General features: G+C 39.3%; 1 protein-coding gene across 1 annotated transcript; it reads right to left on the bottom strand.

Moving 5' to 3' along the window:
- Positions 1-43: 43 nt before the first annotated feature.
- Positions 44-27,123, bottom strand: CHMP4C (charged multivesicular body protein 4C). The gene is made up of 5 exons (XM_003999930.6): positions 26,695-27,123; positions 7,185-7,362; positions 4,252-4,366; positions 1,176-1,341; positions 44-988 (listed from the first exon to the last, which is right to left on the bottom strand). The coding sequence occupies exons 1-5, from the start codon at positions 26,882-26,884 to the stop codon at positions 924-926; spliced, it is 714 nt and encodes a 237-aa protein (XP_003999979.2). The 5' UTR covers positions 26,885-27,123; the 3' UTR covers positions 44-923.
- Positions 27,124-27,997: the final 874 nt, after the last annotated feature.

Here is a 27,997-nt window from a genome sequence, read left to right as displayed (position 1 = left end):
CATTTTGTAATTTATTTTCATTTAAAAATAATTATAGCCAAAATTGTATTCATGATATACTTTTAATTGCCTTTATGTTTATGTATATACAAGGAATGTGCCATAAATTGTAAATAAACATACAAGAGAGCACAAAATAGGAAAGAATGAACATTCACACATTTCGCACGCAGAAGCCACAACAGCGTCATAATGGCCTGGGAGTGTTAACGTGGCTTCCTAAGTGGCTAAATTACACCCCGGAGATTCTCGCTCAGCAGTGTAAGCTGTTAGTGCTTTCAAACATTTTGGGAAATGCATCCATTGCTCCATTCCAAGCTTAATTGGCATAATAAATGTCAATTAAAGCTCTTTTAAGATTTAAACTGTGAAACTGAAGTGAAACTATGTATAGACTCACATAAGACTTCTCTACGTGAAGTCTCTCCCACAAGAGACATGGTGTATTTGCATTTACCATGGGGTAGATACATTCTAACATGGATACACATAGCAAACTTGCTTCATGTAGAAAAGAAAGATACTTTCTCTAGCTATTATCCTCAACACATCACTCTTACATGGCCTATAAACTGTTATACATTTTTACGCGTACATAGAATTCCGTTTTCTTTCAACAAGTGTATAGAGGGCACCAAGTATGTGCCAGGACTAGAAATACAGGAGTGAACAAGATAGAATGCCCCCTCCCATCAGCATGGAAAGACCCTCTGAGATGCTACCAGGAAGCCTCTTCCCATCCCTCATTCTATGTCTACATGCGATTCTTTGCAACTTTTACCTACAAGCCTTAAAAGACAATTACTCATCCAGTGTAAATATAAAACAAGGTCTTTGTTAACTTCTAAACATTGCAAAAACATGTTTTTTGTGTGTCTAATGTACAGTTCATTAATTTAGATGTAAACAAATTCCACTGTAGTTTAAGTAGCCCAAGCTGCCAATTGTTTGATATCATCATCCTCTTCTTCTGCCCTCCTGGAAGATGCTGGAACATAAAATAGATAAAAATTAGTAAGTGGCGACATTCCCACTTTCACCAGAGAAAACAGGTATGAATACAGGTATTAAAAGTTATACATCTATGAAGTAAAAAGTAAGTGTTAAAAGGGATGGACCTGGGTAATTATTTTAGGCAAGTATCTGACTGTAGGTAGTTGAGGTGTGCAACAGACCTGCTCGGGATCGATGTGCAGCAGAAGACATGCCTGACGTTCGACTCGGCATTCTAGCCGGCTGTGCGGGGAGGGAGGAAGAAGGCACATTTGGAAGGCGGATATTTGTCATCTTCTTATTTAATTCTTCCTGCTCCAGTTCTTCAAGTTCTGCCATCAACTCATCCTGAACATAGGAGAAAGAAAGAATTATGAAGTTAACGTTTCAAGAAGTGGGTTTCCTCAAACACAATAATAAGAACATCTGCTACCCAATTGATATGTGAGAACCCAGTGAAACGGAATATTTATTTTAAGACTAAGTCTTTTTTTGCAACACTGAGCAATGATTAAAAAATGAATATTTTGGTTTGTGCAAATTTGTTGTAGTTAATCTTATAATACTTCAGTAAACAGTTATTCAAGTAATTTGTGTTAACTGAATTTATAACTTCCACAGTTTCTAGGAAATTTGCACCTTGCCTGTCATTTTTTCCACTGTATCTTTCCTATTGTAAAAAAGTAAGAATCTGTAAAACTTTAATTGGAGCAAATAAGTACTTCCATCTGGGCTAATGCTTTTGAAAACATAACAACAGGTATAGCAGAGCCATAATGTACAGAAAGTAAAAAGAATCAAAGATACTATGGTGTCTTTGTTAAATTACCAAAGCCAATATAAATCATGCTGTGTGTTTGGGTGAAGAAAACTGCACCTCAAGGTAGGTACACTGTACTTCTTTCTTTTAGCTATAGTCTCAGAGAATCTGGCTTAATCCTAAACTATTCTCTGTCCTAAGAACCTTAGAGAGGCAAGACTAGTTTGAGACTTTAACAGCATAAGTCACCTTATAGCAGATATGACTATGGTAGTTCAGATGTAACTGGCTCCATGAATACTCAGGTAGAGTCCAATCCCCACTCAGAGAGCTTGAGAGTCAAAACTAAATTTGTCATCATTTGAATTCTGAGGTTGTCACCATCAGAAATGACCTAAGACACTCTTATGTTTATTTGACCAAAGAGAGTCTTCATTTATTCATTCATTCATCATTGAACAAATTTATTGAGAGCTCACTCATGGTCAGGTATTGAACTCAATGCTGGGGATGCAAAGTTGAATCAACAGTCCCTACATTTAAGAAGTTCATTATTGAATGTGGGAGAAAGATACATAAATAAATCACCATCTCGTATTAAAATGAGACTAACAATACTACGGGCCAAGACAGGAGGTACTTAAGCCAACCACAACATTTGACCAAGTCAATGTATATCAGATATGCAGCAAGCCTAATGATTAACCACTGGTAAATCTACCTCATGAAAAGGAAATAAATCATGAAAGTGTATGTCCACAGGCCATGTGAAATAGTATGGTCAGTGTACTTGTGAGCTTTCTGGTTTCCCACAAGCTATATGAATAAAGGGCTTACAGAATGAATACTCTGAGGCCTATTTTTGCTCACAAAACAATTAGGAACAAATATAGTAAATATAGTAATGGCAGAACACACTATTCCACATTGAAGGTGTGCCCAGAATTGTCAATAGCGCTTGAGAGCTATGAACAGTACAAAGAAGATATTGATATTTTCTTTAATAAGTATGATGACAGAATAATCATCTCCTTCATCGTTTACAGCCTTTGAATACCAAACACTCATCCACTGATAAAATAATTTTAGAATTAAAAAACTTCAGAGATAATCTAGCAATCCAGTAATTTTCATTTTATAGATGAGAAAACTAAGGGTCAGAAAAGTGAAGGGGCTTACACAAAGTTTAGTAACAAATGGCAGAACCCAGATGTCCTTATGAGCCCAGAGTCCTTTCCACCATATCATAATGCACTCAGTAAGTGCTTATTGGGCTAACCAGGGGTAGGCAACCTTTTTTTAACGGGCCAGATAGCAGTATTTTAGGTTTGCTGGCCACATACAGTCTCTGTTGCATAGTCTTCTTTGTTTCTATTGTTACTACTGTTATTTTCTGCAGTCCTTCAAACATGTGATATCCTTAGCTCATGTGCCATACAAAAAGCCTATGGGAAGGATTTGGCCTGAAAGCCGAAGTTTCTAACCACTCATCTACACCATTTTGGTGGGGGGAGGCATATTTTTTATTTTAACTCCAGTATAATTAACCCACAGTATTATATTAATATCAGGTGTACAATATAGTGATTCAACAATTCTATACATTACCCAGTGCTCACCATGATAAGAGTACTCTTCAATCCCCATCACTATTTCACCCATCCTCTCATCTACCTCCCCTATGGCAACCACCAGTTTGTTTTCTATATTTAAGAGCCTGACTTTTTTGGTCTCTTTTTTTATTTTGTTTGTTTTGTTTCTTAAATTCCACATGTGGTGGTCTACGCTATTTTTAAAAGCTGATAACACTCAGTTCTCATTTCCTAGGCCTCCATGGAACCACATCTTACTTAGTAGAAAGCCAGGAAGTCAGATTCTTTCTCATACTAATCAGACAACTGGAAACACTTCAAAACATATACTAGTCCTACTTACGTGTGCTTTGAGTAGAACAATTGAAATTCACAGTGCAGACACCACCATTATAATTATAGTCTCTATTATTGGACTGATTAATCTAAATGGAATGTGTGTGTTAATAATGCCACTCCACACTTATTTTGTTCCATGGCCTGAGTAATAAACAGAGGCAGACTAACCTCTAATTTAACAACTACAGAGCACGATACGTCTGTTCCTTGCAGAGCGACACAGTCTGCTTTGCTTTGCCCAGATGTGCGAGCACTTGATTCCTTGTAATGGTGCTATTTAGGCTTCAACCATTAAAAGTCACTAACTTTACATAATCACATACTGCCTTTCCTTAATAGCTGAAAACTTAATTAGGGGGTGGTTTGCTAGACTATATTAATCTTTCTTTTAAATCAGAGCTACCAACACTTTCATTCCCCCCTTGTGAGAAGCACATCACTAACAAATATCACTTATTCTTTAGTGATGTTTAAGAAAATATTTATGAAAACCCACCTGCTATATATGAGAGGAAGCTATCCTTTTTAGTACCCACAATACTCCATTCTTTACACTGTGTTACCTACCTCATCAAAGTCATCACCAAATCCAGCCCGTTGAGAAAAGGCTTCTGAGATTTCTTGGGCAATATCCTGCTGCTCTGTGATTTCTTGCATCAAATCATCTATTTTGTTCAGATCCCTGGGAAATAATATGTTGTTGAAATATTTTATTTTATTTTCTTTTAAATGTTTGTTTATTTATTTTGAGAGAGAGAGAGAGAGAGAAGATGCGAGCCAGGGAAGGGCAGAGAGAGAGAGGAAGAGAGAGAATCCCAAGCAGGCTCTCTGCTGTCAGGGCAGAGGCCGATGTGGGCCTCAAACTCACGAGCCATAAGATCATGATCTGAGCTGAAATCAAGATTCAGATGTTTAACCAACTGAGCCACCCAGGCACCTCTAAATATTTTAGAATTTTATTTTAAAATTGTGAATTCGGGGGCACCTGGGTGGCTCAGTCAGTTGAGCATCCGACTTGATTTTGGCTCAGGTCGTGATCCCAGGTTTGTAAGATCAAGCCCCGCATTGGGCCCACACTGAGTGTGAAGGCTGCTTAAGATTCTCTCTCTCTCTCTCTCTCTCTCTGCCCCTCTCCCCCACTTATACACACACACTCTCTCTCTCTCTAAAATAAAAATAATAATAAAATAAATTCAGCTATAATCCCATATGAAAAATGAGTCAATTTAATGTGAACTCTTAGTTATTTCAGTAAGATAATAAAAATTTCTGGTGATAGCATTTATCAACTTTAAAAACAACTTGCATTTTGTGAAAATTAATAAACCTGCATACACGCATATATTATAAATATTTGATAAATGGCCATTACATTTGGGACTCACTAGAGACTATAACAACATTTGTCGATGCATTTTGAAATTTTGTCTGGTAGAACATATGTAGAATTTAATATATGCTGCCATGTATCAGTTCAGCAGGAAATGGTCCCATGGACCACCAAGGACCACCATGACCAAGATAAGCTGTGGCAACTCTCACCAGTAACTATCCGACAGCAGCCTTTTAGAGAAGCTAAACTCTGGAACTAGAGATCTTCTAGAATGCTTAGTAGCTCTGAGATCCTGACTCCCTGAGAGCTTTCCCATGGCTGCTGATGCCCAGGGAGAATACTAATGAGAGCAGGATGAGGCCTCCGAAGCTCTCAGAAGAATCCTCAACCTCAGCACAGGAATCCAGGTAGCCACAGGCCCACAAGGGACAGCTGCTTTGAAGACAGCTTCCGGCACCTGAACCCCACCGGCCTCTAACCACCAGCCTAAGCAGGCAGTGTCTGAAGGCCAGGATCTGAACTGCTTCACTACCATTCTGTCTCTGAATCATTCCTCCAACTCTGAAACTAGGGCAAACTGATTGAATACCAGAGAAGTGACAATTTACCTCATTATTAAGCAAACTAAACACTGAAATTTTGACTCCCAGTGGAATAAATGTTGTGCAAGTTTTCCAGACTCTACATATGGGAAGACAAGTATTTTTACATTAAAAAGTTTTCTTTTAGCATCCTCCTATCACCCCTCATTTCCAATTATTATCATTATAACAAATATACAGTGAGCTTATTTATAAAAAGGAGTATGAGAAAGGCACAACTGAAGTTTGGGCCTGAGGTTGAACTTTACTCCAAAGGAATACAGTGGCATACTGCTGCTCAGCTACCTGGAGAGAGAGGCCGTGATTCTGTACTACAGTTTAGACCCAGCTTTACAGCAATGATAGATTTTTGACTCTGACAGTGACTCTAGTGATCTTTCTGAAGCTATCAAAATGACAGCTGATTATCAATGAATTATCAAGGCAAGAAAATGTTAGCAAAGATGTCTTCACTGACCCCAGTCTCCCCCTCTCCCATTTTTCCCATCCACAGACACTTCTCTACATCCTTCAGGCATTTTTGCTCTTACACATCTTTGACCTAGGCCTCACTGTCATATCTAATCTCAGGAAAGAATCAGGTCTCAGTCACTGATTTCCCAGCGTGAATGTAAAGCAAATTATCACCAGCCCCACTACCACTATGAATATTGGTACTAAGTGCTTACTTTGTGCCAGAAACTATGCTAAGTGCATTGTATCTAGTATCTCATTGAATCTCACAATAACTACATGAGGTAAGTACTATTATGATCTCCAATTTACAGCTAAAAAAATTGAATCAGGGAGAAGCAAAGTAATTTACTCAAGGACAGTTGGCAATGAAACTGAGGTCAGCAAATCTAACCTCAAATTCATGCTCAAAGCTATTATTCTAGGTCAATATTTCTCAAACACTGGTTAGTATCAGAATTACCTGGAGAATGTGGTTAAAAACAAAAAGGCTCAATCCCTACCCTTCTTCAAGGATCCTGGCCATCTGTGTTCTCTTTTGTAGTTTTCTGGGTTTGACAACCACTGTTCAGTAATTCTAACACTCTCACAGGTGTTGACATTTAGGCCTTTTTAAAACAACAGCATGGGGGTGCCTGGGTGGCTCAGTTGGTTAAGCGTCTGACTCTTGGTTTTGGCTCAAGTCATGATCTTAAGGTTTGGCGGGTCCGAGCCCCCCATCGGGCTCTGTGCGTGGAGCCTGCTTAGAATTCTGTCTCCCTCTCTTTCTGCCTCTCCCTCGCTCACACACTTTCTGTCTCTTTCAAAATAAATAAACAACAACAACAAAAAAAACAACTGCTGTGTGAAAGCATTTACATGTGGAGTGTCAGACAATATTGAGGCAACTGGGAAACATTAAGAGCAAAGTGAACGTCTTCATTTTTTCATGGTCTTTTTTTTTCCCCCCCCTACTCTAACTTCTAATCTTTCTCCAAGGGGGCGTTCCATTCCAACATGTCAAAAAGCCTGAAATGAGTAACTCCATTCCTGCCAAAATCATCACATAATTCCAAAGGCTCTTCCCAACATTGAGGGAATTTATGACTTGGAGGGAGACCAAATTCACTCACATGTTTTCATGAACTGCTTTCATCGCTTTTGCCGCAAAGCCCATGTTTCTTAACACCTCGGTGTTGGTGTGTGAGTTTTCCAAGGCTTCTCTCTGGAACTCAATGGTGGAAAGTGTGCCATCAATCTGAGTGAGCTGCTTCTCAAACCTCTTCTTTCTCTTTAGTGCCTGTAATGCAGCTAAATAAGGGAGAAGCCACGTTTATCAGCAGAAAGCCCAAGCCACAAACTCAAGAGACATCTGCCCAACACCAACCATAGACTCAGCATTGTCAATCCCTACAGACAATGAGGGTGCCAAATAAAGCTGAGAAACACTAACATCTGCCCTTTCAATCACCTGCAACAACTACTACTCATGAAACATCTTGTTATTCTTTTCTTCCAAAGATCTGGCAAGTGTAAGAGGATGAAAAGTCAGTTTTCATATTTCATAAAATATATCACAGCAGTGTTCCTATCAGTATAGAGTTTTAGGGAAAAGATGGATAAAAATATCTTTTATAGATTTTGAAAGTATGATCCTTTATATGTTTTGGGGAGCTATGATAAGTTTCATGGCAAACAGTTGGAATTGTTAGCTTTTTATTGTCATCAAAGTACATAAAAATCCTATTAATTCCCTTTTTCTTCTACTTCCCTTAACTCTGGCATACACCAAAAAGAAATTTTTACTTTCCTTCTTTTATCATTATAAAATAATAAAAGAATTTTGCTAGTACGGAAAAAAATGAATAAAAATCATGCAGTAGAAAAACAAAACTTTAGAGGAAGAAAAGAATCTTAATAACTGTCTATTCTAGCCTGATTTCCTTATTTTAAAGACAAACTAATTGAGATCCAGAGAAGTTATGTGACTTTCTTGAAGGTAGATGGTGAGTGGCAGCTGGAACCCAAACCTAGATTGATGAGCTTCATGTCTTGGTCTAAAATAATTATGAGCTGTCAGCAAGGTTACATCTAACCATGAGCACCCATGAAATCAACACTGCTAGAGTCAAATTCAAGAATTAGTAGCAAGCTGGTGAGAGAAAGAAATGTTGCCTTCAGAAAAATATCCGAACACCCTCCCATCAGCTCTTAAACAAAATACCCACTTCATTTGAAAATCACAAAATCACAAAACTTAATGAAGTTTTGACTATGGCACCCTCCCCAAAATAAGACCCTAAAATATGAGCTTTGATACGCCATTTAGGGAACGTGCAGGAAAAGAGAAGCAGAAGGATGTTAATATAAAGACAATTAAATGGAACTGACAAAAGAACTCAAGTAGCTTTATGGTTTCAGAGTAAAGCATGTAAGTTATTGCCACAGAGATTTTTAAGAGAAGGCTCTCTTCTAACTCTGTTTTCGTCAATTCATTCTTGTAATCCCAACAGATTTAGTTTGCTTACTCTATGCTTTTTGTTTGGTACACAAAGACTCATAGTCATTATAGTTTGCTAGATTTTACTGGCTATCAGTGTAAAATATTACTGTCTGTCCCATTTAAACCTCTTTGCTCTAAATTCCATTTTGCTTTATATTAATGTTTCAGCTTTCCTTTTGTTACAATTTGCCTGTAATAATTTTATGGGGACCTATATTTCATAACTGTTTTCTATTTGCTCTTTTTTGGTATACCTATTACAAATAGCATATACTTGGATACGTAGTTTGTGTGACTGTTTTCAACGATTCATATAGTCTCTTTTAATATAAGATTTTAACTCATGTTTATTTATTGTGATAACTGGTATCTAATATGGTCTTTCTATTATCATCTTTTTTGTGTTTTCTGTTACATTTTTGTTTACTTTTTGCTGTCTTTTCTTTATGTATATTGATCAATTTTTTTGTTCATTTCCCCCCTTTAATTTGTTAGACCATTATATATACTAAATGTATTCCCCTAAGTATGCTCTTATATTTAAAATATACACATACAGGGCACCTCGGTGGCCCAGTCGATTGAGTGTTTGACTTCAACTCAGGTCATGATCTCGAGGTTCATGGGTTCAAGCCCCACATCTGTCTCTGTGCTGAGAGCTTGGAGCCTGCTTCAGATCCTCTGTCTCCCTCTCTCTCTGCCCCTCCCCCACTCATATTCTCTCTCTCTCTCTCTCTCTCTCTCTCTCTCAAAAATAAAGAAAATTTTAAAAATTTAAAAAAATTAAACTATACACATACTATTAAGTTTTCTATGTTGAAAATTAATCAAAATTTATAATTTATTGTTCCCAAATAAGATTCATTGCCCACCCCAGACCTTCCAATGTTTGATTGAAATAATCTTCAGTTTTGGGGCGCCTGGGTGGCTCAGTCGGTTGAGCGTCCGACTTCAGCTCAGGTCACGATCTCGCGGTCCGCAAGTTCGAGCCCCGCGTCGGGCTCTGGGCTGATGGCTCGGAGCCTGGAGCCTGCTTCTGATTCTGTGTCTCCCTCTCTCTCTGCCCCTCCCCCGTTCATGCTGTGTCTCTCTCTGTCTCAAAATAAATAAACATTAAAAAAAAAAATTAAAGGGGCGCCTGGGTGGCGCAGTCGGTTAAGCGTCCGACTTCAGCCAGGTCACGATCTCGAGGTCCGTGAGTTCAAGCCCCGCGTCGGGCTCTGGGCTGATGGCTCAGAGCCTGGAGCCTGTTTCCGATTCTGTGTCTCCCTCTCTCTCTGCCCCTCCCCCGTTCATGCTCTGTCTCTGTCCCAAAAATAAATAAACGTTGAAAAAAAAAATTAAAAAAAAAAAAGAAATAATCTTCAGTTTTATTAGTTACAGATGATTACTGGTTGTTTTACTATCCTTTCAATTTTGAAGTAAACTTAATTCTTAACAATTACATTAAGTTTGACAGACACAATTTCAACAGTTTACAATAAACTATAGAATTTGCTGGCTTAATTCCTTACTATTGCCTCTTGTATCCTACATCATCCTTTCATGGAGTATTTGTACTTTACTAGAATAAATCTTAAAGGTTTTTTTTTTTTTTCCAGAAAGGTGCATAGATATGAATTCTCTAAATACCTATAGGCTTGAAAACGTCTTCATTTTGTTTCAAACTTGAATAATAGTTTGGATTTTTTATAGAACTCTCAGTTCAAAATATTTCAAAAATTCTGACTATTCCATTGTCATTAGGTAATCAATATTTGAAAAGTTAGATGACAATATTATTTGCATCCCTTTGTAGAAAATTTGTTACCTTATTTCCTCTTTGGAAATGTTTAAGATTTACTTTCTTACCTTAGAGTTATGAAATTTCACCAGCCTAGGTGTAAGCATGTGCCTTTTATTTTTTGCTTCTCCCAACTAAGCATTCAGTGGGGTTTTTTTTATTCTGAAGAATTAAGTCTTCCTTCAGTTGGGGAAACTATATGCTTAATTTTTTTTTTTATACTTCTGTCACCAAACCATTCTCTGTTTTCTCTCTTTTGAAATCTCTATATGATGGATGTGGGATTCCTTGGCTCTATCCTTCAATCTATTAGTTTATCTCTTTTTGTTCTATGTTCTAGGAGAATTACTTAACTTTATATTCTGGATTACCAATTAGTCTTCAGCTAGATTTATTCTACATTTTACCCTTTTGTTTATTTATTTTTAGTTATGCTTTTTAACTTGTAAGAAATTTTTTCTTGTAGCTACTCATTTTTATGGCAGCCCATTCTTGTCTCATAATTCAATAGCCTCTTGAATCTCCCTGAAGTTACCCAAACAAGTTTTGTGTTAACATTTCTTATTTCCTACATCATCTCTTTTCTCTTGAGTTTGGTTGTTTGCTTTGCTTATCTTAACCCTTCTCTTTCTTGCAATTATCTTTCACTGAATTTCTTCTGAGTCTGTGTTAAAAGCTCATATTTATAAATGAAAGACTAGAATAGTTAGTATAAATAGCTGGGCCTCTTGTAGTTACATAAGTGTGTTTTCCCGTGAGGCCTCTCTCTTGAAAGGCAAGGCTGCCCAAAGCTCTGCAAAAGAAGTGGGTGTGGTATGCCATCAGGCAGGTTTCCTTCCATGGGAGGGAGCAAGTAGACAGGCTTGACAGAGAAAAGCTTTATTTTAGGTGTGGAACATTGTTCTATATTTCCCTGGTAAGTGGTAATTTTCTTCCCCCACGCCTCCCTGCCCACCGTGGAGGTCCAGGGTTATCAGGCTCTGCTCTGCTTCCCTCTCCAGGTGCAACATCACAATTCAAGTCCCTGCTGAACAGTGCTTATACGTCATTCATGAAAGAGTTTTTATTTGTTTAACCTGTCCTTTAGGAAAGAACTAAAACAATTTTTAAAAAATTACCTGGCATACAGACCTTTCTATGATATTACACAATATCACCCTGTACAGAGGCTCATCACATTAATGACCAGAGCTGTGTGAAAGTTTTCCCCCCAACATGGGGAGAATTACCAGTTGGTGCTCTGTACTAACACTGCGTGTGGATTCATTTCTACTTCTACATTTATCACACTGCATTATAATTATTTGTAAAACCTTTTCTACCCCACTTCCACTACACCAGTCATAAGCTCTTTGAAGAAAGATGTAGCATCCTATTCTCCTGTTTCCCCAGTTCCTGGCCCATGGCCAATAAAATACATAACAACAACTAACTTTGAGTATTTGTTACATGCCAAACTGCTGCTAAGTGCTTTGTGTGAATTATGCCATTAACTCACAAAAACTCCAAGAGTAGGTACTATTATTGACCTACTTTACAGTAGATAAAATGAATGAATATTAAATAAATAAACTTGACAATTTTGAGCACACGGTATAATGACAGCATGGCATAATAGAAAAAGTATGGCCTTCAAGGCCAGAGTGTGACTTTTTCTTCCATAGATACATACGTCTGGGTAACACACTTGCTTTCTTTGAGCTTCAGTTTGCTGTTCTGCAAATGGGGATATAATCCCCATGATGCTAGGTGATTGTCTTAAGAATTAGCGATAATTTATGGAAAACACCTCATATAGTGCCTATGCAAGGTAGAACCTTAGAAATTACATATTATCATTACTAATAGCAATTACATAACATTCATTAATTTATGCAATTGTGTATCTTATTTCTGAGACCAATGAGCAAGAAGTTCCCTGGCTTTTTTGCCATAACTCACCATAACCAGAACATAATACTAGAATACATTTAAAAATCTTAGAAATATCAGAAAATCTTAGGAAGCTAAACTTCTAATACACATCTCCACCCAACATACCCAGAAATGGAATGTTCCAACTATGTCTCCTCCCTATCTTGTTGGGCTGGTCCAGTGTCTATACTTATTTGGAATATAACTGGTATCCATCGGCCCAAAAGCATTTTCCCTTTTTTTTTTTTAAGAAAAAATATAAAGTTCTCTATTAAAAAATGCACTGTTTCCTAGTTAGAATTAATTTTAGAATACTTTCTGAAAATAAAAAAAATGCAATTTGATATAAAGGATGAGACTTTGGAGTCACTAGAGTTACATTTTAATACTACTCTACCAATTAATAACTGTGCATAGTAACCTTGGTGTGTGACTTAACTCTTAAGTGATGTTCCCTACTTGGGTAATAATAATAGTAACAACAATAATATGTAGATGACAATAGAACATTGTGCACTGGAGTCAAGTTGCCTACTTTCAAACCTAGGCTCCATCTATCCATACCTATGTGACCTATGTGCAACATAAGTTGCTTATTGGAAAATGAAGATATAACTCATTCAGTGGTGAAGGATTAAATGAAATAACATATACAGAGTATTTAGTGCAGTGCCTGACACATCATGAGTGATTACTAAATACAAGGGAGCTTCATAATCGTCATCTCCTTCACAGGATTGTCAGAACCATATGGTGGGAGCCACATGGTATAATGCCCAACTTTGCAAATGGTTGTTGTTAATAATAATGAGTTCTGGCTTGGACACAATTTTAAATGCCTATGTTAACATATGGCTTCTGACCTTCAAAATACTCGGGAAAAAATTTGAAAATTCACTAAGAGTTCAGATCTTAACCTATACTTTAATTCCCATACCACACACTACAGATTGGCCTACACCAGTGTTCTAATCTCAGAGGGACCCAAGCAGGTATTGAAAGTTAAGTGAAGCAGAGAGAGGTTAGGGAGAAAGGCCTTTTTTGTTTTCTCACCTGTAAGAGAGAAAAAGATAGAGGAATATTAGTCTATATGATAAGAAATAGTACAAGAGCGATAATAAATGGCAGCGGACCCTGGCCCCTGCATCAGGGAGTCAACAGCAAGAAGCAGGGACTCTGGTGACCAGCAGAGCATAAACCTCACTAGAAGCCACACTGCTGAGCTCCAGTCCACCGTGACCATGCCCAGCCTTCCACAAACTCCAAAGAAGCAAGAAATCTGGATTTGCATGCAAAATCCTCCAAATTTAAAAGCTGATTCACATTTTTCCAAACACGTTGTGTGAGCAAACCCAGTGATTTCTGCATGGCTGGATCTGGCCCCAGGACGCCTGACACTTGCTATGACTTCTGCCTGGCACAGTACGCTTCTCCCAAACACTAAGACAAGAGGCTTATGTTCCAAAAGCCAAGAAGTGTATGTGAGGAGTCTCCCCGTGAGCTTGCACAGGAAATGATGATGCCTCAGACCCACCATGAGTTAGACAGGCTTTGATTTTGTTTTCTAACACATGATTTGGGGAAAAAAAACAGCTGCATATTTTTAAAGACATGGAACAAATACTGCAAATTAAACTTTGCTCCTGATTTGGCAAAGAAGGACGTTTTTAGAGCCATGTAATTTAACCGGTATAGAAGGTGCAATTCAATCTTCCAACTCCTGTATGTGCTTTTAAGCAGCTGGTGAAACCTGTATAACATTCTTTCTAAAACAAAGGGATCTACTATATTCCTTTGCAGTGGAGAGACAGCCAGGAGTTTTGTCTCTTCACTTAACAGTGACGTTCCTTCAGCAATGGAGATACAGAACCGTGACCTGTATATTCTGCTGCTGGGAGACACAGCAAGAGTTACTACAGCCCATTCAGGACTGCGGCTGAAATTTAAGAATTACTCACTTGAACCAAAATTCCACTAGCCTTAAGCAACTTTACTCAACTACTACTTTGCCAGAGGAGGAAGGCTTCCAGTCATCTATGAAAAACAACTAAAAACAGAAAAAAGTTACAGTTTCATTGTTCGTATAACGTACAGGGCATCGTGGTTGTAAAGGTCAGTCTGCTCTTCACTCATTCGGAGTGCACAAATGTGTGCATCGCTAATCCACTAGTTTGCAAAAAAGGAAGAACGTTATAGAAACAATCATATCCAGTGACTATAGACAAAACTGTTTGTGAAATATGAAGCTGCATTATGACAGCTCTTCTCTCTACCAGGAATGGATGGTCTTTAGAGAAGGCCTAAAAGACGGGGCTTGGAAGAGAAATCCCAGAGAGTGCTGAAGATACACATGTCATATCAGATGAAAGGCTAATATCCAAAATCTATTAAGACCTTATCAAACTCAACACCCAAAAAATAAATAATCCAGTTAAGAAATGGGCAGAAGACATGATCAGACACTTCTCCAAAGAAAACATACAAAATGGCTAACAGACACATGAAAAACTGCTCAGCCTCACTCATCATCAGGGAAATACAAATCAAAACCACAAAGAAATACCGCCTCACACCTGTCAGAATGGCTACCTAAAATTAATAACTCAGGAAACAACAGGTGTTGGCGAGGATGTAGAGAAAGGGGAACCTTCTTACACTGCTGGTAGGAATGCAAACTGGTGCGGCCACTCTGGAGAACAGTGTGGAGGTTCCTCCAAAAGTTAAAGATAGAACCAGCAACTGTGCTAATAGTGCGTGTGTCAGAGGGCACACACCCCAATGTTTACCGCAGTGCTATCGACACTAGCCAAACTATGGGAAAAGCCCAAATATCCATCAACTGATGAATGGATAAAGAGGATGCGGAATATATATACAATGGAATATTGCTCGGCAATCAAAAAGAATGAAATCTTGCCATTTGCAACAATGCGGAGTGTTGCAATACACTCAGAGAAAGACAAATCAGAGAAAGGCTCCATCAGAGAAAGACAAATACCATATGACTTCACTCATATATGGAATTTAAGAAACAAAGTATATGAACAAAGGGGAAGGGAAGGAAAAATAAAATAACAGAGATGGAAGCAAACCATAAGAGACTCTTAAATATAGAGAACAAACTGAGGATTGCTGGGGGGTGGGGTGGGTGGGGGAATGGGCTGAATGGGTGATGGGCATTAAGGAGGGCACTTGTTGTGATGAGCACTGGGTGTTGTATGTAAGTGATGAATCACTAAACTCTACTCCTGCAACCAATACCACACTAAACTAACTTGAATGTAAATAAAATCTTGGAAACAAAAAAAAGAGATACATATCACACATAATTGGTCATGTCCTCTTTTGCTTTTAACTAGGAAGTATCATAATCATGTTGTTTTATTTGAGAAACTTTAAAGTAAGTCCTGTTCTTACTCACATACAAATCATTTCATTAATTAAATAATACTTTCTATTTATGTCACCTTGTTTTAGTTCTTGAAAAGCACAGTCTGAATAAGCATCCTGATAAGTACAAACGGAATAAAAGCAAAATGTTTCTGTTCAAAGTCACAAGTTAGATAGAAAGTAGCTGGGAGAATACTAGAAAATTCTAAGGTTCGTTTGGCCAGGACCGCCCCATTATGAATTTCCCTGGCCTTCTTCAGTTTAAAAAAATATTCTTTTGTCCACCCATTTCAGCCGCTCCACAAGTATATACTGTAGATCTACCACACTGCAGGGAAAAGAAATGAGGCTATAATCTCAGAGGATGCAGATATGAAGTGGGCATTCAAACAGCTGTTCATCAGTGAACAAGCATTTATTAAACACCCACTATCTTACAGAAATTGTGACCACAGATACTAACATGTGTAAGTTACATTTCAAGTAGCAGAGGAGATATAGAGGGAGAATGACAAGAGACATGTACAAGGTACAGTGGATGCGCAGAGAAATGTACACACTCTCTCTGGAGGGTGAGGTCAGACATCAGAAAGGAGGCGATGCAGATGAAGCCAGGGTAACAGTCTACACTTATAATCACCCACACTAGTCAGAAAGGCACATGAATGATAAAGTGTCACACAAAGGATTCCTCCTAGCCCCCAACCTTCTTCCTGATGCAAATCTCCTACTAAACCATGTGAAGTTTCTGGCAGAGATATATTAGAAGCCAGAATCTATAAACCCCAAAATAGAGCAAATCACACCGGCTTGCCACATTGGCTGGGTCTTATAAACAACCGCCATATTTTCAGAGGTCTCACCAATAGTAAATGTCATCAGGACATAAGCTGAGGAAAGGACATTTGGAAGTGGAATACTCCTGTAAGCAAGCCAGTAATGTTGGAATGAATTTTATATAAAAAAAGAGAAATGGTGATTAATATTATAAAGTATAAAAGATTAGAAAGTGGATAATTAGTGCCCTCTTCCATCTCCAGAAAGATAGGAAATGGGCAAAGGATATTAAAGTTATTTTCCAACAGAAATGATGCTACTCTCCTCTTTCTAAAAAGCTCACAGCTTCTTTTGGAGATGAAGCAGTTCTTACCGCCAGAACGTTACACAAGAGATTCTTAAATCTGAGAGTGAAAGGTCATGTCCAAAAAGTGCTATGAGACATGAGTTGTCAAAAAAAGGAAGAAATGCTTGCAGAAGACTCATTTTGAATATCCACTGAAATTCTTATTTCTTATAATTAATTGCTTCAGAGGTCAACTGCCAAGCAAGTCGAATTAACCTGCTATTGGAACAACATACCAATGTAGTAATTAAAATGTACTTGATATTCCTTGTAAAAACCCAGTTACTGTTTGACCAGGCAGAATATATAACTAATTGAGTGGATGAGTTTTCTACCTGCCACTAGTATTATTAGTAACCTCACGCACTGGTAACCTCTATGAGCTTGCTATTGCCTAGAATGTAGGGAAAACAGTATGAATATGAAACCAGCAAATATTAAACAGAAAAACTCAGAAATAGCTGATTATGATTAATTCTACAGGATAAGCACATGTACCTATAGATGAAATTCTATATTGCATGTGTATATATGTATACATGTATACAGATGTGCATATATCTGTATATACATGTGTACATGTGTGCACAGGTGTTTATATTTACATGTATGTATTTGTGTACGAATATGTGTATGTATATGTGTAACATAGTTTACTTGTAGCATATTCCTTGCTCACATGATGTGCCAGTATTTCCGTGATTTGCAGGTGCTCCTGAGGACCCACAAACTATATCTGTATAGTGCCTTTCAGCTCTCACTGTCTAGGATTCAATGATTATTCCCTTGGGATCCTAAGATCAACACATCTTGAAAAACATAGAGCTCCTATCCTTAAGATCGCTATTTCTATTTGAAATTCTTTATGAATAGGTTTACCTTGCAATTGGTGATGAGCTGCACTATTCTTTAACTTTTCAAGTGTAAGTGGGAGAATGATGCTCAACAAAGGAAGATAGTTTACATAAATACAATTTTTCAAATTGCTTACAAAAAGATAAACCAAAGGCTCTTACATATGTGATCTTTAATATGTATAAATTGGTTTAACATAATAATAGCATTTTTTCTTGCTGCGGTGAACAAAGTATAAATTTTAATTAGGATAATATCTTTGTTTAAACTCCAAGGCTATATTCACTTTCACTTACATGTACTAAATATATGGCAACAAATGGTCATGGGGGGCACGCCTGGGTGGCTCAGTCAGTTAAGCCGCTGCCTTCGACTCAGGTCACGATCTCGTGGTTTGTTAGTTCAAGCCCCGCGTTGAGCTCTGTGCTGACAGCTCAGAGCCTGGAGCCTGCTTCGGATTCTGTGTCTGCCTCTCTCTGCCCCTCCCCTGCTCACACTCTGTCTCTTTCTCTCTCTCAAAAACAAATAAACATTTAAAAATTTTAAAAACAAAAGACCTTCAAATTAAAAAAAATTGGTCATGGAATTAGCACTGCTCACTGAGAAAGGCCTTTTGAACAATGTAACTGCTAAAGCAAATAAGACACACCTGTAACAGATATGTAGCATATCGCACTGCGTGAAAGAATCAAAGAAATTCAACAGAAATTCATGTTTAAATAGAGAATGAAGTATCAAAAGTGTTCAGTATTTGGTTGCATAATTATATTCCTCTAAATTTATATGAAAGACAAACATAGAAGTATAAACTTTATTTCATTTAAGCCAGATGGCTAACATTCAATTTTATTTTTTTAAGTTTTTATTTATTTTATTATTTTTAATATTATTTATTTAGTTATTTATTTTGAGAGAGAGAGAATGCATACCTGATAGTGGGGGAAGGGCAGAGAGAGAGAGAGAGAGAGAGAGAGAGAGAGAGAATCCAAACAGGCTCTGTGCCTGGAGAATAATAAAAATGACTATTCCATAATATATAATGCTGCTCCAAATTCACAAAGGGGGAAAAAATAGATGTAGTTACATAACACAAGAAATGGTACCAATTACCCTACGAGAAGTAGCTACAAACTGGTGATGTTGACATCACCAAACTGTCAACATCTGTGCCATGGATCCTTGAAAGAATGATTCTAGAAGAGAAACACCCTACACTCCAGTTTCTGAGAGATTAGAAAAGAAGACAATGATAACTAGAAGCCAATATGAGCTCCCAAAGATGAAAAATACCAAAGTAATCTCATTGGCTTGTTTTCTGTGGGTGACTAGATGCTAACTCAAGGAAAAACCATAGACCACCCACTAGCCTTCTAACATTATGCACATCAAAATCAACCAGAAAGCCTTGAATATCACAATCCTAAACTTATCCCAGATTTCTTGAAACAGAATCTCCTGATGTGGCATTTTAAAAAGCTCTCCAGGTAAATCTGATGAAGCTATCAGTTCATAAATGGGCATTTGTGAAGCAGAGTATATGCATATAGTTTGGTTTCAGGAATAGAACCCACAAGGTATACTGAAGCATCCTTAGGGGAAAGAGAAAAAAAATGGAGAAAAAAGATGATATGGGCTAAAAATGTAGATCAGGTCTATTTATAGCTAGATAAATAACTGAATTCATTGAGCATTGATCTGTCAAATTGGTAATCACGCCTTAGCCCAATCTTAGATGAAACATTGTTACTGTAATGCAGAGGTATCCTGGAATGAAATCTTTAGAGGCATGCCATGAGGCTCTGTCCTTGGGTTCTGTCTTATTCAATATATTTTAACAAAGTCTTTGTCAGGGAGAAAAAAAAAAAAAAGCCTACTGATCAAATTTGCAACCAGTTCAACTAAAAGAAATAGCTCACATATAAGACAATAAAATTAGAATTTTAAGACTTAATTAAAAATAAGATGATATGTAACAAATAAATGTAAAATACTGAATGCAAGCTTAACACATTGATTTAAATGGGGAGAGGATAAATCTGGCTGGGACTTTTAACTCCGAATCCACTGGGGAGAAGCAACTGATCTACCTGTGAAAAAGCATATGCAAACTGAGGCAGTATTAACAGAACAAAGGAGATAAAAGGCCCAGGGCATTCTGCCACTCGGTACCTAAGTGTGTGAATAAGGGTGTAGGTCCACTAGGATCCCTGCCAGGGCTCAGAGGGGGGAAGGCAGGTAGTACGAAAGTGAGAAGTTTTAATACCACAACTTCAGTGAATAGGCTCCCAGGGCTGGTTCAGATGTTTTAGTTTCCTCCACCACGGAATGAAAGCCCAGGAGAAGCTCCTGAGGTGGGAGAGAAACTGGGGGTGAAAATGGAGGAAGGGTCACATTTCCATTGATCTGTTTGCCAGAAGAGAGAAGAGCAGTTGACTGGAGAAGAAGACCTGACCCCATGTGGGTGCTGAATGCCCCAGGAATAAAACTCTTTCTTTTCTCTGGTGCCAGAATACACAGAGTATGGTACAAAGTATCAAATAATCGGAGGAATGCAGAACACTTTATGATGGTGCTCGGTTGTAATTTGAATATTAGAGAACTCTGAGACCCTTCAAAAGGATTATGGAGTAGTATGCACTTCCCTAAAGAAAACGAATTCAGATGGCGAATGAGGACCTGTCAAAGCTTTGGAAATGTTTCTTCAGCAGTCAACAGGAGGGAGGTAGGTAGAAATTTCTCATCTGGGTCTCAGGGTGATGGAGGAGGAAAGAAACAGGAGGAATGTTGAGGGAAGAAACAGAGTAGAGAATAGAGGCTTCCAGCTTAGCAGCTCATCGAACAATAAACACGTCCTATGTTCCCAAGCTGTAGTCGGCATCAGAATCATTGAGTTATCTGTTCAAAGTTCAGCTTTCTGGGCACTACACTCGACATACTAAATGTGAATTTTGAGGGGGTCCTTGTGAGTCTACATTTTGACAAACGTCCTCAAAGAATCCTCACGTAGTTGATCTGAGGGCCACATTTTGAGAAACTCTCTTAAGAAAGGAGGTCACAAGGTAAGTAATATCTCCCAAGGGAGCTCCCATCCATCAGGGCCCTGCATTCTGTATCAGTCTCGTATTACGCGAGCCATGCATGCTCTTGCCCTCACTACTTTGGCAAAAAAAGCTGACACACAGCTGACACAGATGTGATTCTTTTTATACAGAAGTCCTTCTGGTCCCTCGTGTCTGAGATTGCAGAATTCAGCTCCATGACAACTATATAATAAAAAGCAAACTCAAGAGCCCCAGGAGGTTCATACACTGGGCCAAAAGCAGTGGGATCGTGCATGCACCCCAACTCCAAGGAAGACCAAGTCTCAGTCATGACTCTGGAAGCAAATTCATCCCTGGCAAAAAACAGTACAGGCTTCAAAGTGCGCTGGCTCACTCAAATAAAAGACTCTCTGCCCTAGGGTCTCATTCACCAAACAGATACCCGATGAAGAGGTAGAATGGCCTCAGAGCCAAGTTTCCCTGGAATCATGTGTAATGATACTGAGGAGGGATTGTGGCCAAATTTGCTCCTTCCTAGTCTCCACCTTTCATCTCTATCTGCCCACTTCCCACAGCCTGAGGCCTGGGGATAATCCCAGACTGGATCCGTATCTCTCCACATAATTATATATTTGAAGTTCCTGCTCAGCTTGGGACAAGGTGAGCAACAGAGCCAGGCGGGGGGGGAGGGGGGGGGAGAGGAATGAGAGGCACTTAGGGTACAAATTTAAGGGGGCACTCACTCTCAAGGTCACCCTAGACCCGGCCCTGGTGAGCAAACCTCAGCACAGTAAGGGGTGACTGAGGAAGTGACTGAGGAAGGTGAAGTTGAGGAACAGGAGACACAGAGAAATGGCTAATGTCCTCAAATACATGAAAGGTCTTCACATGGCAGATGGAGTAGATTTATTCGAAGTTATTCCAGAAGACAAAATTTGAGGCAGTAAGTAGAACTTAGCAGGAAGCCAATTTCAGCTTAAAAAAAAAAAAATGCTACTGTTATCACAATGACTGATACTTATAGAGCATTGAATTAAGGACTTTACACAATAATGTCACTTATCCTCACAACCGTGAACATCAATCTTATCCTTGTCATCGATAGACAGGCCTCGTAAATGGTGTAAAGTCACACAGTGTCTAAGTGGCAAGGCAGAGCTAGGAATCAAACCCAGGTTTGTCTGCTTTGAAGCCGAACTCCTAACTAAGACACTAAGTTACTCTCTATCAAATGTGTAAAAACTGGATCATGACCTTACATTTAAGCACATTATAACTAGGGCCATCTCTTAGGGATATTATTTTCTAAGAGAGCTCATAAGGGAGGTTAGAGTAGTGACCCCTCATGGGATGGAGCCCTGCATCACGCTCTACACTGACAGCACAGAGCCTGCTTGGGATTCTCTCTCTCTGTACCCCCCAAAATAAAAAAAATAAATAAACGTTAAAAAAAAAAAAAAAGAATATCGACCCCTAAAGTGTTCCACCAGACCAGTGTGGCAGGAAGGCGGTTGCAGTATGCTGAGATACGGATTCCTTCAGCTACAGAGGCCATAGCCTGGGGCGTCAAGAGTCCCCAAGCTGTTAGCCCCTGGTTATCCCAGTGAGGCACACAAATACTATCAGTGTCATAGATGCCCATATAGATGCCATCATGTGAAAACAGGAAGCATTCAAGACGAAAGGACCTTGTATTTCTAACTCATTAACATTACTGTAGATTTAAGTTACTCATCCTTAAGCCAGGCACTTTTAAAAATATTGATGACCGAGCCCCACTTTATTCAATTATATCAGAATCTATGGGTGTGGGACCTGGGCATCAGGGTGACTTAACATTAAAAACTGCTCCAACTGGAGAGTGTGATGCTAAGTGAAATAAGCCATACAGAGAAAGACAGATACCATATGGTTTCACTCTTATGTGGATCCTGAGAAACTTAACAGGAACCCATGGGGGAGGGGAAGGAAAAAAAAAAAGAAAAAGAGGTTAGAGTGGGAGAGAGCCAAAGCATAAGAGACTCTTAAAAACTGAGAACAAACTGAGGGTTGATGGGGGGTGGGAGGGAGGGGAGGGTGGGTGATGGGTATTGAGGAGGGCACCTTTTGGGATGAGCACTGGGTGTTGTATGGAAACCAATTTGACAATAAATTTCATAAAATAAATAAATAAATAAAAACTGCTCCAGATGATAGGGCTCAAAACAGAAAAATTGAGGCACCTGTGTGGCTCAGCTGGGTGAGCGTACAACTCTTGATCTTTTGGTTGGTGGGATCCAGCCCTAAGTGGGGCTCTGTGCTGATAGCATGGAGACTGCTTGGGATTCTCTCTCTCCCTCTCGCTCTGCCCCTCCCCTGCTCAAGCTCTCATGCTCTCTCTCTCTCTCTCTCTCAAAAACATAAATAAACTTTAAAGAAAGAAAATAAAAAAGAATAAAAGTTAGTGGTATGTAAAAAGTTTGCTTTTCCGTAAAGGAGATTACCAGCTATGAAGCAGGGGTAATCTACATAAGCTACAACAAGTAATCTCAGACCTCCTAAAATTTATTTTTATTTTTATTTTTTTGTTTATTTATTTATTTTGAGAGAGGGGTGGGGGGAGAGAGAGAATGAGTGGGATAGGGGCAGAGAGAGAGGTAGAAAGGATTCCAAGCAGGCTCTGTACTGACATAGCACAGAGCCCAATGTGGGGCTCAAACTCACAAACTGTGAGAGCATGACCTGAGTCGAAATAAAGGGTTGGATGTTTAACCATCTGAGCCACCCAAGCACCTCTCAGACCTAAAATTTCAACCAAATTATAAATCTTGCTCCAAGTGTTAATCTTAAAGATCAACAGGGCCTTGAATATCATGGGTGTTGCAAAAACAATTTGGTGGTGCACATTCAGGTTCTTTTTGGTAGATTATGGTAACTACCAAAGAAGTTTGAGGTGAGAAGAATTAGCTATGCCTGCACAACCTTGGCATAAGATACAGTGAGAGCAAGTTTCAGACTAAATGCTGCATAAACAAACATACACCGCAAGCAGGCAAAAACTCAGGATTCCATGAGTTCAATGAAGTCCCAAGTGTATGTCTCTTCAGGGCCTCCAATATACCTTGTATGAAAGGCTCCCTGAAGGCAGTAACATCCCCTAGTAAGGTGCTGTGCCCTGTGGGAGGTGCACTTGGGCAGAAATACACGTGATCCAAGGACTTCTTTTTTTTTTATGGTATTTATTTATTTATTTATTTATTTATTTATTTATTTATTTATTTTTATTTTTGAGACAGAGAGAGGCAGAGCATGAGCAGGGGAGGGTCAGAGAAAGAGGGAGACACAGAATCCGAAGCAGGCTCCAGGCTCCACACTGTCAGCACAGAGCCCGACGCGGGGCTGGAACCCACGGACTGCAAGGTCATGACCTGAGCAGAAGCTGGACGCTTAACCGACTGAGCCACCCAGGTGCCCCAACACGTGATCCAAGGACTTGACATGGCACTGATCTGAGATCAAGCCTCAGGTAGCATTCTAAGTTGGTTATACCTCTAGTAGATTCTTATCACCTGTTCTTACAATGGGAGGCAAGGAAGTGTCTCAAACTATTTTATTCAATCCACATATTTAGGATATCTATAATTTCCCCAATGAGATCTCATTTCTAACATTCATTGCGCTAATCTAAAAGTTACTCATTTTACCAATAAAACCCACTTTTGACATTCAGAATGCTGGCAAAGCTTCTGTTGTAGAGAAATAGATTACTGAAGAATTTGTAGTCGCTAGGAGTGTGGTTCTTTCTGATACAATGCTAGCTGACCAGCCATGTCTAGAAGTAAAACTTTACTGCACATACATTATATCACTCAGATTATAATGTAAACTACAGCTCTTATACCACAATATACAGCCCTGTATTATATACAGCCTTATATAGCGCAAGGTCCATTTTGTACTAATTATATTGGGCCTGATTACACTATGTGTGTGAAAATATTTCTTGGTAGCTAATGGAAAACAGAAACTATTGTGTATATGAAGCTATCTGGTTTATTTGGAAGATGCTGATATTGACAGGGTTTCTGATACAGAGGCCCGTGAATTCTTTCCATAGTTTAGAGTACAGAAGAACTCATGCTAACTACCCTGTTTCTACTCTCAGAATCACTGTAAAATCAGGTGTGGGCTAACACCAGTGAAGTTTCCAAGGATAAATGACAAAGAATAAGTGAATTTTCAAACCCCAATTGGTTTTTTGCACATGATACTTGCATCTGTAACTTCTCTGATTTAAGAAAGTTAGATTGATGCTCTTAATTAATGTTGTCTTTAATTTTGGGGGTGGGGTCTTTATATAGTCAACCTGTAACACATTTAGTGCATTACCAATTGGAGACCATTTCTGAAAAAAAATCAATAAAACCTATATTATCTTACATTTTTTATCTTCTGAAAGCAAAACCTACATTTTCACCACTTCTTAAGAGCAGATGTTCGATTTTTAAGATTTTTTAAAACAGTATTTACTGAGCAACCACTGTAGATAAAGCAATATACAGACCCAAAAGGATGACAGACAGAAAGACATCCCTTGACAGACGTTATGCAAATTTCAGAGTGCACATCAAACTGAAGAGGAAGAGCAGAGAAACAGAACCACCAATGGCTTTTTAGCAAGCCATAATGGCGTGGTATTCTCTTTAGAAATTGCCATTTAATCGCTTCCCAAAGTATTTTCAGACATAAAGTAAAAATAGAAACCAGCATTTAACTCTAAAACAGGCTATAATGTAGATGAAAGTTATATGCAGTAGCAGAGAAAAATGAAACTTGGCCGTTTTATCGTTGGTAATAAGTGGACACAAATGTATCAGGCACATTTTTATGGGAAGCAGCAGGGTTTTTCAAGGTCAACTCCAGAAGACATTATTCCTTTCCTGCATTAAACAATGGCAGCATCATTCAGGGCTAAGTAAATCTTCCCAAGGCTTTGTTATGACTAAAGAAGCCTGACTTGCGGATACAAGTTCAGGGTTAGGTGGTGGACACAGTTCTGTATTACCGCTTCCGTTTCTGAGGTGGCCATTACAAGACCACTTCCATTTCTAGTGTTACCACACCAAATCACTTCAGCTTCTCCCTGGGCTTTTATATATGTGCTGTTTAGGTCTATTCTCTATAAAGAGAGCAGTACACTGAAGAAACCAATTAACTCTGGACAATAACAAGGGTTTAAGGTGTGACAGGAGCACCAAGAATCATTACTGGTTCAAAGTCCCTTGTGTGGTAAAAACCAGTAATAAGAAATATAATATTTAATTCCCTGCTTTTTTTTTTTTTTTAAAAAGTAATGTCTCAACTGCACAGCAGCCAACTAAACTTTTCAATGGCTGAGGAGCCAGGTAAACTAGAACATACCAGAAAATACTCCACTAGAGGTTTCCATGCAACTTAAAATGTATGATTTGATATTTATAAACACACAGCAGAAAACCTGATATTTGAAGTCTGCAGGGCTGGACTAGGGTAAGTCAGAACAGGAGTAAAATTTAAAGGGTACCAAAAGTTAGTAATCAAGATAAATAATATTTTAATGCAATGTTTTTAAAAATCAAAATCAAGACAAAAAATTCATGATGGACAAAACATTACATTTCTAAAAAAAGAATGTTAAATAAAAAAGTGCTTTATAGGACGACATAAGAGCCAGAGGCAAAAAGAAAAAGAAATCAACAATACCAATTGTCTTTATTTAAAATTTTTGATATTTTGTTCATCATGAGGTTTTTGCATTAATTCTGAACTTTTAAAATATTGCATTAAAATACTGTTCATCTTGATTGGAACTATCTAACATTTTGCTATCTAGGATTATGCCTGGCTCAGCTCACTCCAGTTTTGGCCCTGGGGGGGTCAATACCAGTTCCTAGAAAGGCTGTGGGAGCAAATCTGGCCTCCTGGGATACAGGTGCTGTGGGCAGAGTTTCCCCCAAGCAAAGGGCTGGGGACAGAAGGGGGACAGCTCACGTCTGCGGCCAGATCCCAAGCCTACCTCGCTTATTCTGCGTGCCGTGCTTCTTGGCCAGGGCGAGTTCTCTCTGGATTCGATTTTCCAGGTACTCTTGTTTCTTGCTCAGCATCTCCTCTGTCTCCCGAAGTCGGGCCAGGGCCTCCTGGGGGCTGGGAGCAGCTCGGCTCTTAGAAGAGCTTCCCCCTTTAAAGAATTTGCCCAACTTGCTCATGGCTGTGGATCTGAGGGGCGAGGGGTCCCGGGAGAGTCTCAGGAGCGCCCGGGGCCGCGCCCGGGGAACAGGTGAGCGAGATCGTCCTCTGGTCTCGGGGGCCCAGAAACTGAAAGGCAGCGCTCCCAGGGAGTCAACAAGCCGTCGGGGGCAGGTGACACACACTCCTGGGCATTTCCTGGCAGCCGGCTGGGCCCCGCCCCTCCGCGCGGTTAGGGCGGGGAGGCCACTGGAGTAGGACGTGGCTGTCCGGTCCGGCGCCGCCCGGCCGTCTGGGAGTTAAGGAAGAACACAGCAAAGAGCTGAAAAGATTGCCGGGACTGCAACAAAGTTGCCGTTTGATCCACGCTGAGGACACACCTCAGGGGGAAGGACTGCCCCGTTTGTGAATGGCTCCGAGAAAAGCCCTTTTCCAGGGGACTCCAGCGGGGCCTCCAAGTGTGTGATAAGAGCGCTTTACCGACCCAGATTTTTGAAAAGTACTTTATTCCACGCATGTGTTTTTGTTTGTGACTGCTGTGAGCACAGTGTTTCTGTATTCAGATCTCTGACTATTCAGATGTGTTCGTCTAAGTGTATACCGTGTGGGTGTGAGTGTGCAGAGGCACGGGCTTCCAGGACGTTTTTCTGCCACTCGGAGGCAGGTGTGTGGCCAAGCGGCTTCTTCTAGAAGCCACGAGGCTGTCTGGGCTTTCCCCTGCAGATGTAGACTCTGGACAGGTTGATACGTGCCTGGATGCCGGTTAGCATGGGTCGGTTCTGGATCATCCTCACATGGCTTGAAGTGGCTGAAAGGTGGTATTCATCCCTTTTCCTATCTAAGGTCAGGACACAGTGTGTTTGTTTCATTCAATTCTGTAATCAGGCATCTGAAGCTTTCAGTGTGGATGCTGGCATATCAAAACCTTTAATGGAGTGCCATTGTGTTTGGATCTAAGTCAAACATCTTTATGAAGACACCCAGGTAACAAAAAGGAGAGAGGGTCCTAGAGAAAAGAAACGCTCTTCTGTTCGTGCTCACTGATCTCAGTCCCATTTATTAGAGCTATAAGCAGAGAGTGGTGAGATGAAAGGACAGCAGTAGGTATTGATTATGGATGATGTCATACAATT

Source organism: Felis catus, chromosome F2 (assembly GCF_018350175.1).
Source record: "Felis catus isolate Fca126 chromosome F2, F.catus_Fca126_mat1.0, whole genome shotgun sequence".
NCBI classification, from domain to species: domain Eukaryota; kingdom Metazoa; phylum Chordata; class Mammalia; order Carnivora; family Felidae; genus Felis; species Felis catus.
The sequence above is the reverse complement of the archived record's forward strand: the minus strand, read 5'-3'. Positions and strand labels throughout refer to the sequence as shown.

What these genes read in the sequence shown, in the direction of transcription:
- CHMP4C (XM_003999930.6), bottom strand. Translation starts at nt 26,884, where the DNA reads ATGAGCAAGTTGGGCAAATTCTTTAAAGGGGGAAGCTCTTCTAAGAGC. An exon ending in AAAGCAGTTCATGAAAACAT is followed by an intron (nt 4,367 to 7,184) that starts GTGAGTGAATTT and finishes ATTATTTCCCAG; the next exon opens with GGATCTGAACAAAATAGATG. An exon ending in TTGGTGATGACTTTGATGAG is followed by an intron (nt 1,342 to 4,251) that starts GTAGGTAACACA and finishes TCCTATGTTCAG; the next exon opens with GATGAGTTGATGGCAGAACT.